The following is a 9,827-nucleotide window of genomic DNA, read 5'->3' as shown; positions in this document are numbered from 1 at the left end:
CGGCGGTGTTTAGAGGAAGGCAAGCTTGTCAACCAGTGTGCTTTGGACTTCTTTAGGTAAAACTCTTTCTACCTCAATGCCCGTTTGAAACCGCAAAGTGTGCTTATCTCCCTGAATGTCCAGCTAATTCAATGGAAGGATACTTTTAGGGACCAATTTTGGTAGGAAATGCGTAGACTTTGAAATCAGATAGATCAAGGTAAGCATTCAAATAGGCAATATAATTATTTTTATTGGGGTTTTCATTTGGCCACTTCGTTAATCTCCATGAATCTTGACTTCCGAATCTGCGAAGTAATAGCTGTCATTACAAGATTGCGAAGTCACCGTGCTACTCAGCTGGCATTTGTTAGCTCGTCACTTGCAGCTATTACTGTTCTTACCGTTACTACCGAACGCATTGTGCTAGAAGGAAAATTGTGTTCAAAGTCAAGTGTGTAGCTAGGCCACTGTGTTTGATAATTTAACTTTTTTTTTTTATCGTATGAAGTTGTAGAAATGATACTTCTTTGTATTAGTTAAAACGCTATTAAAATGGACAGAAACACAACTAAAACTCACGAGACTACAAAGTCCAGAAATAAAAGTGGCAACTGTCTCAGGTGGATCCAAGGGCTTAAATAATTTCACAACTACTTACTGTCTTTTTGCCTCTCCTCTCCCTGCAACGCACCCCCCACTCCCCAAGCCCATCTCCTAGCACTGCTTTTCTTTGTTGACCTCCCTCTCAAAGTCTCTTGCCTTACTGTAGCAAAAGGACCCTAGACAAAGTGTGCCTCCGGAGGTCTCAGGCCCGAGTCTGGTTGCCCCAGCTGATTGGCTTGGTGTGCGTGTGTTTGAACCAGATGTGTTTCAAGTTCCAAAAGGCTCAGGTTGGTCAGGCCTGAGGTAGAGTGGGAGTTGGGTGGTTTGTCCCAGAAGACATCACTAAGGGACAAGAAGGGATTCTTTCCCTAAAGGGAAATTAGGAAGGATGTAATCGAAGAGCCAGTGTGACAGCTGTCTAGGCAAAGCCCACTGATGTGCACTACAGTAATGTGCACGGAGAAAATTAAGTGCTGTAGCACATCCTTGCTTTCCTTATCATCCACGTACAATATGATTTCTGTGGTTCTGATTCACTTTGCCTTGGACAGACACTATTGCGGACATTTATTCAAGTCAGTGCATAGGTTTCATGAGCATCATTTTTCTTGAGTCTATAATGCTCTTAACCGCAATATGCCCGACTAGTTTCTTAGTGCTATGGATAACTGCAGTGATTGCCTTTGATTATAGTTGATTTTTCACTTTTTAATGGATTCTTTGGTTTACATCACTGGCAGTGAGGTTATTCTATCAAAGGCTTTGAAAATTACTTAGGATTCTTGAACTATGTTGTCATATTTTTTTTAGTTTGATCAGTGTATGCTGGCCTCAGCACTGTATCCTAGTATCACTACCTCAGCACACTGCATAGTATATCAGTGCCTGATAGGTACAGAAAAGTATCTTATTCTTGCTTGAATTTGTATTGAATTGATTACTATAGCAAAGTTTGTTTAGTTTTAAATTTTCTTTTCTTTTTTTAATTTTAATTTTTAATTTTTTAAATTGCATTTTCTAAGGGAACTTTGGTGAAACACTTGGTTGTTGACTCAGAGCTAGGACTGTTAGATGGGAAGTGTTGAGATAAGGCAAACTCCTAACGTGCTTCCCTCCATAAGAGGAATTTCTCACTGCAATGGGTCAGAATGGACGCGGGCAGTGAGTTTGGTGTTTTGAGCGTTTTTTTGTTTGGTTGGTTGGATGGTTGGTTGGTTTTGTTTTTGTTTTTTGTGGTATAGTTGCTGGTGGAGGCCCTGGGAAGTACGTATTGGGGTGTAGGTGTCACAGAGTCAAGAGCAAGGACTTAACTACCAGAGTGGGGGTGTTGGCCCTTCCTTCTTGTGCTGCAGCTCATTGGAAATGATAGCTCAGTACCAGCATGATTCTCATGTAGGGGTTAGGTGGGTGCAGGGTGGTGGACCATGGAGATCCAGGTGATTGAGGTTAGAGGAACTCAGAAGAACGCCTTAGGCCCTAGATCCCTACCTGCTACAGCCCCTTGCCCTTGCCCTGTATGTGTAGGATACCTGGAAGGGCCCCAAGGGACTGGTGATGTTAGTTGCCTCTTAAAGGGGAAACTGAGAAGCTGCAACAGGAACCTGAGTTTTCACTGCATGATACTCTTGCCTCCTCTTCCCCTCCCAGTTTGTTTGTTTTCCTGAAAAAGCAAAGGCTTCATTGTATTTTAGGATGCTGTGAAAGTACAGATCCCTGTAACGATAACAGTTTGACTCAGTTTTATCCATATCTACTTCCCATTTCCAAAGACATACCATAACAAAAATGCAATTAAAAAATTTTTTTGGTGTGATTTGGATGAAAGGTTACAGAGCAATTTGGTTTTTCATTCAACGAGTCAAACTCACTTTGATTCATGATACTGATTTCAATCCCCACAATGTCACAGCACTGTTCTCCCTTTTTCTGTGTTTACCATTTCCATGGCCTCTCATTCCTTCCCGCCTGCTGAGTTCTGCCCCTGGGAAAATGCTGCCCTTTTTATTGCACGTGGTTGGTTGTCTGAGGAGTGTGCTTCTCTCTGGTGTTATTATTTATCTGACGGGCCTTTCTGTCGTTGCGCTCGAAGTTGAGTCAGAGAGGTGAGTTCCATTCCAGTCCTGATAGGTGTGTAAGGGCCATTGTTTTGAGGGTTCCCGCAGTCTCTTTGTCAGACCAAGAAGCTTGTGGTTTTTTATTATTTTGAGTTTTTTTCCATATTTCTCTCTTACTGTCTCCTGGATTTCCTATTGTAATCCTTTCAGAGCAGTCAGAAGTGGTACCCTGGTACCCTCTAGCTCTTCTGGGCTCATGGTCCTGGAGGCTGGGGCTTGCATAGTTCATTAGTCCTTTGCACTAATGTGGCCCTGTGCCTTTGATTGTCTTCATTCTTCTTGCTTGGAATGGGGAGAGATGCATTAGTTGCACATTAAATAGCTGCTTACACATTCTAAAATGCAATTTATATGCTTCTAAGGTACACATTCTCACTCAGTGTTCGCTTGTCAGTCTTTTCTTTCTTTTGAAATAGAAACGATTCTTTTGAGTCTTTTACTTTTTAAAGCAAAGGTTTCACTGCTGTGGTGAGAGACTGAAAATTTGGGAATGAGACTTTGGCTAATTCACTTGACCTCTGAAGCCCTTCGTGCTGTCATCTGTGAAGTGAATGGAGGGGCTTCCCGAGGCCGTCTCTGGGGTTCATCCTTGGGCATGTTAAGTAAGGCTTGGGTGTTGTTTGTGCGACCAGAACATCCTGGAATGTTGCAAACAGGTACTCCATAATTATTGTTCTTCTGGGGGAGGAGGTGCTCTAAATTTCTTCCACTGCCTCTGATATGCTTTTTCATGAAATAATGCTATTTTATTCTTACTTGACTTTGCATTTGTTTGATTGTTAGCAAGCTTGAATGAAGAGTGAAGGAAATTTTACAACTAACTGAAGTATCCATTTTACATTAAGGTGCCTTCCCCCACCCTCTTTTTTTTGTTTGTTTAATTTGAATCCCACTCTTTTTTGATAGACAAAATGAATGATGTGCTACCCACTTCATAATCGAGAACACCAAATACACTTTAGCTGTCTTCTCGATAGCAAGGACACAGTCTCTGTGTTTATGTTTGTTGGCTTGCTTGCTTGTTTTGGTCAGTGCAGTAGTAGAATGAGATTGAGTTTTTGAGGCTTGAGGGGCAGTTTGGCTGTATATTTTTTCTATTCTGCTTTTTAGTTAGCTTACTGATTTGCTTGTTATCATTCTGCTGGTTTGGGCCATCACCTGTCACTCCTGACATCTGTCTGCATGCCCGCCTGTGACTGTGCTGCCATCTCCTCAATCTCCTGCCCTGATAATCTTTAGAGTCCCGTCACGGGGGAGACTAAATAGGCCCCAGGTGAAGAGTTCCTCTTTGATACGGTACATGCACATGCAGGTAAAGTCTTGGCCTTTCTTTTTTGTATTTGCCAAATAAAGCAGTTAGTGTCTGCCCCTTAAAACTTTCTTGTTGACTTTACGTTGTCTTGTAAGTAAGGTGGGAGGGAGTGTTTGCTCAACTCGTCCATTCAAAGAATGGACTGTACTGCTGGGTCTGTACTGCTGTCCCCCACTTTCCTGTTTGCAGGGTTTTGCACTGCTCTAACCCTACCCTCCATGAGATGGACGGACACAGTGGCTGCAACAGTAGGCTCACACGTAACGACAATTGTGCGGATGGATGGTGCAGGACCGGGCAGGGTTTCGTTGTGTTGCACCTAAGGGTGGTCGTGAGCTGGAACTGGCTCGAGGGCACTCAGTCACAAGCCTAACCCAGCCCTCCTTTCCCAGGCAGATAAAGCGTCACTGTGCGGAGCCTTTTACAGAGTATTGGACCTGCATCGACTACTCCGGCCTGCAGTTATTCCGTCACTGTCGCAAGCAGCAGGCGAGGTTTGACGAGTGTGTGCTGGACAAACTGGGCTGGGTGCGCCCTGACCTGGGAGAGCTGTCAAAGGTAACTGAAGTCAAGTGCACCACATCTGCTGCGGTGGTCTCACTGACCGCGGCTGGCTAAAGGCAGACGCTGCTCACGAGAGAGTCCCTGGGAACAGATGAGGTGTGAGAAATCCCAGTTTCCTGAACAGGCTAATTAGCAAGTGATTAAACACCATCCAGAGGGAGTTTATTGAATAGAAATATTTCTTGAAGTAGATCTTGTGGCATGTGCAGATTTGGTTTTGGTTAATTAGCTCATTAAAGAATGGGAGAGTGTAGAAGGTGATAAACAAAATGCTGGGGGCACCGCCATTTGCAAATATCGTTGAGGCAGTTGTAGAATTCAGTGCAGAATATGATCTGAGGTTATGGTGGCTTTTTTATAGCTAAGATAATTAAAAAGTCCGTGCCCACCGTAACAGTGTTTTTCCTACTCTTGAAGTTTGTGTGTCGCTGGTGGTACCACCATCTGTTGATACGTCAGAACTAGAAACGTGGATGCCTTTATTCTCCCCTCCCCTTCCTTCTCGCTCCATCACTGCCATTGAGTTGACTCCATCTCAGAGTGACCCTGGAGGACAGGGTAGACTGGGCCTTTTGGTGTGCCGAAGCTGCGCATCTTTACAGGAGCACACAGCCTTGTCTTTCTCCTGCAGAGCGTCCTGTGGTTGTGGACTGCTGCCCCTTCAGTTAGCTGTCTGTTGCATAACTACCCTTCTCCCTCTAGAGACTCGCCCGTTTCTATCGATTAGCCTGCCCTGGGATAGCCTTCTCTGCCGGTGTCTTACTTCCAAACAGGACGTCTTAGCCTGGGCTCCATGAGCTCCTGCAGGAGAGGGTGACTCCGTGTGAGCTGTAGAAGACAGGGCATCCTTTAAATCCAAAGAATTTAGGATACGACCACATGGTCACTGTAGGAATGATGCGGGAAAGAAATGTCACTTAACACCTTTCAGGAGTTCCCCGTTGATTATAAGAGAAAGTATCCTTTCTGTACCGTGGCATTCCACGCCCTTGGAGTTCTGAGCCTTCCCTGCTCCTTGTGCCTCACCACCCTGCAATCTGAGGGGAGAGCACGGGCTGCATAGCTGAGAGAGAGGGTACAGCTCTGTTTGAAACGAGAGATTTGACTCCCGGCTCCACTGCTTGGTGGCTCTGGAATCGTGAGTGGATTGCTCGCTGTGTCTGGCCCTCCTGCTCCCACAAGCTGGAGCTGCTAATGCGTATGTTTGGGTGAGGATCAAGTAAGTGAGCCCTTAGAAGCATCATGCCTGCCCCAGAGACTCACCATTGGTTTCCTCTGTTGTGTGTAGCCTCTGGGGGGAGTCAGGTCCCCGGCAGAGAATGACTTAAAAGTTTGGGGATTAAAAAAATACCTGATGATCTTGTCTCCAGATGGCTTCTTTGGAGGCACCAAACAAGTTAAGTATTTCTGATTCTAAGTTGGAGTATAGTGGAACTTACATATTTAACAACAACAGTGCCTTTTCCCCCTTCGCTTTTGTCTCTCATGGAAGCAGAGTGAGAAATCCTATTATTTAAAGGTACATTTTCTGAGGGGCTTCCTAAAGTTCATGGAAAATTTCCATTGTCTTTTAACTCACTTTTCTCACAAATTTTTTGAAGCTCCTCTGTTCTCCTGAGTCTTTGCTTTGACATTTAAAAAACTGTAATACTATAATAATAACAAATTAATAATAAAGATACTATATTAATAATAAAAGAAAAAGCAAATGTTACTGTTTTAACTCTTTGAAAGATTTATTTCTTTAAGAGGATTTGTCAGTTTTTAATACTTAAATCCAATGTTTAACCCTTTAGAAAGGTGACAGCCAAGGAAAGCCACGATCCTTAGCTTCATTTGCTTGTGCAACTCCAGTTCCTTTGGCCTGCCCTTCCCTGCGGGCTTCCCTGCTGAATCCCCCTCACCCCTCAGCTAGTCTCCACTCCTCTGTGTCTTCCTGGACTTCCTGACTTCCAGAGGCAGAATTGCTTTCTCTCCCATCATCCTACCCTCCAGGCAATCATTTTCAAAATAACTTAGGGCACACCTACTATGCAGTAGACCCCATTCAAGGTTAAATAGGCTTGTTCAAGACTCTTTACCTACTAAGTAGTTCAAACACAGGCTTTTGCTCCTGGGAGGGTGGTGGAGAAGAGGAGTTGCTTTATTGCTGTTTCTGATGGTAAAAATAATGCCTGTCCATTGTGAACATTTCAGTAAATACAGAGAAGTCTATAAAAGAAAAGAAATATCAGCTTCAGGCAACCTACCCAGAGGCAACCCCCAATGGTGGGTGTTTGTGTGCTTTTCTGCCCACACCTTTTCTATACACAGTAATTTTCTTTTTTAAAAATCCTCTTATGTACATTTGAGAACCATATTCCCACATGTAGTCGATACGTGGAGTTCTTGAAAGAGCTTACAATAACTACTGGAGGTATTTGAAATTACTCTATTAAGCAATAAGGACCCGTTGGTGATCTCTAGTGATGGCAGAGAAGTGAGAAAAAGGCTTTGAAAACACATGAACAACCACTCTAGGCTCATAGTCAGAAGACTTGTGTTAAAGCCAAGACAATCCTGACACTTGACCACATGTGTACATGAAAGCTCTGCTCACAAGAAATAATTTCTGAATGTGTGCGTGTATGTATGTAGCACGCCGATGCAAGCTGAAAGGCTGGAGTCAAGTTTGAACCCACTAGCTGTTCAAATGAAGATTGATAGCCGTGGGGATCATACAGAGTAGTTCTGCTATGTTCTGCATGGTCTCTGAGTTGGAATCCACCCGATGGCAGCGGGGTTCTGGGGTTGGAGTTCAGACCACTAGAGTAACTGTAAGAAGACTATCAATAACTGTAGCATCATGTCTTTTCACTGCTCTGGCTCTGTTTCGTCATCTTTACAATGAGAACAATTTCTGCTGGCTTCTTGTCGGGTTATCGTGAACATCAGATCATAATACGGGTGCAGACATCTTTCATCTCCCTCTCTGTTGCCTTAGTTCAGTGCTTCACCATCTTGTCTGATCTGTTGACTCATCATTTCGATCTGGTCTTGCCCCTCTCCAGTCTGGCAGAAGCAACCCTTTGCAGTCTATGGACTTGCTTGCATTACTTCCTGCCTCGGTGACAACTGCTCCCATCAGGATACAATTCCAGTGTGTTCGTGTAGCATTCAGTACCCTTCCCTTTCGAGCCCCTGCTCACAGTGGTGAATGTTCTCTCAAGGCTCAGGGGAGCTTTGCATTGATTCCTGGTGTATTTGTTAGCTAGGTGAGCCCAGTGAACCTCTGCAAAATGACCTTGGGAGGTGAGGATGAAGATACAATGGAGTCATGGTCTCTGCCTCGCTGCAAGCACAGTCAGTGCCTGTCGCATGCCACTCTGCGTCCAGCCTTGGCTTCATGTATTCTGAAGACACACATGTCTTCATGGGAGCACACTTCTGCTTGGCTGGCTTCCCTCTGACCTAGCTAGCTCGTGTCCGTCCTGGCTCAGCAGTCCACCAGCCTACAACTGACCCGAGCAGGGCCTGGCCCTGGGCGTCCGCACGATTGCGGCTGTGCTGGTCCCCGTCGCTGCAGCCGCTGGGTCAGTCTGTCTCCTTTGTCACAGGCTGCTTTTCCAAGCCCGACGCCCCTTTCCTCGGGATGAGATGTACAAAGTGCTTGAGACAAAGTCTTGCCATCCTGGCTTCGAGGGAGTATTCTGGCTGTGTTCCTTCCCAGACAGATTTGCCTGTTCTGGCAGGTCCTGCGTATTCGGACTCTCCACTGATGCCACGATGCACGTGCAACATTCGTTTCTTCCGTCCGCGTTGGTTGTCCAGTTCCACGTGCGTCGGAGGCACTTGAAAGCACCATCACATGCTCCGGCGCATCTTAGCCCTCAGAGCTACGTTGTTGCTTTTCACCACTAAGGCGGTCTCAGCAGCAGAGTTGCCCCGTGCAGTGTGTCCTTTGATTTCTCGTCGGCTGCTTCCCATTGGTGGGTTGCGGTGGGCCACGCCCTTTCCCTCAGGGTGGTAAGGTGTGCACTGTCCTTGCTCCCGGGAGCACTACTAGGTAGGAAGTCTTCATTGAGAGACTTGCCTGTCTCCCTTACTGGACGGAGAGCCACCCGCTGAGGACTAGCGTGTATCGTGTTCCTTCCTGTATCCCATACTTCTGCCACGTGGCGGGGACACAGCATGGGCTTTTGTAAACGTCTGTTCCAGGGTGAAGTGTCTCCCTGTGATTTGCCAGGCTTTCAATTCGTCCTAGTTGGGACAACGGGAGCAGAGGCAACATGAGGAAGCATGTTCACGGTTACCGACTATGCTGCCTAACTTTCACCTTGGCTTCTTGTTCCCTCACCAGGTCACCAAAGTGAAAACAGATCGACCTTTACCTGAGAATCCCTATCACTCAAGAGCGAGACCAGAGCCCAACCCGGAGATTGAAGGAGACCTGAAGCCCGCCAAATACGGCAGCCGCTTGTTTTTCTGGACCATGTGAAGATGGTCCGAGGCCCTTGCTCAGTCACACGCCTGGACAACAACTATGCACATGCCTGTGTACTGCGCATTGTCTGATAGTGCATTCTTCCGGGATCACACACACAAACGTTAATTTATGTGACTTGGCAGTTATTCTATACCATTTCCTGGCCATTAAAAATTTTAAGGAAACAGTTGTATTTTATTATGTTTTATGTAACCTCTGGCCTTTAAAGAGGACTTCCCCTTGCTTCTTCTTGCAATCCTGTCTGTTCCTCTCTCTCTCTGGTCTAAGGAGCCCTTCCCCAGCACGGCAGGGAAGCCACACTGGGTTGTGGAGAAATGGCGATGGAAAGCAGAGGTCACCTGAGCCAGCTCTTCAGGGCCTAGGCTCACACATTTTGAAGTCTTCACTTACTTTCTTCCCATCCAACAACCTAACAAACCCATTTCCCTGAAGGTCATACAAGGGCAGCATGTACAACAGGCGAGGAGAAGACATGTTTGAGCCTTTGACTCGACACGGGAGGGGCCTCCTGGCTGGGTCTTACGCACTTTTGCTCAAAGTTTCTTAAAGAACCCAGCTTCCACCACTTCCCCTTGGTATCCCATCCTTAAGCATTATAACCCAGATGTTTTTCCTGATAGGCCAGGGAGTTGGAGGCTGAACTCCCAGCTCCAAAGCCAGGAAGTGGGGAGGTCCGAGTGTCAATTCCAACCTTGGGTGTGTTCCTTAACCTCTTACAAGAGGTTGAATTTGAGGACAAACTAAAGGGAGCATGCTTATCTACCTC

At 45.8% G+C, this 9,827-nt stretch overlaps 1 protein-coding gene across 1 annotated transcript in view; it reads left to right on the top strand.

Annotated features, from left to right (window-relative positions):
• Nucleotides 1-9,225, top strand: part of NDUFA8 (NADH:ubiquinone oxidoreductase subunit A8) — a 17,326-nt gene extending 8,101 nt beyond the window's left edge. The window contains exons 2-4 of the mRNA XM_045296548.1: nucleotides 1-56; nucleotides 4,404-4,569; nucleotides 8,915-9,225. Of these exons, the coding sequence (XP_045152483.1) occupies nucleotides 1-56; nucleotides 4,404-4,569; nucleotides 8,915-9,052 (360 nt within the window). The 3' untranslated portion in view covers nucleotides 9,053-9,225. The remainder of the gene's footprint in view (nucleotides 57-4,403; nucleotides 4,570-8,914) is intronic.
• Nucleotides 9,226-9,827: the final 602 nt, after the last annotated feature.

Source organism: Echinops telfairi, unplaced genomic scaffold, assembly GCF_000313985.2.
Source record: "Echinops telfairi isolate 266 unplaced genomic scaffold, ASM31398v2 ScPeMD7_7410;HRSCAF=8448, whole genome shotgun sequence".
In the NCBI taxonomy this organism is placed as follows: Eukaryota; Metazoa; Chordata; class Mammalia; order Afrosoricida; family Tenrecidae; genus Echinops; species Echinops telfairi.
This window is presented reverse-complemented; position numbering and strand designations above follow the sequence as displayed.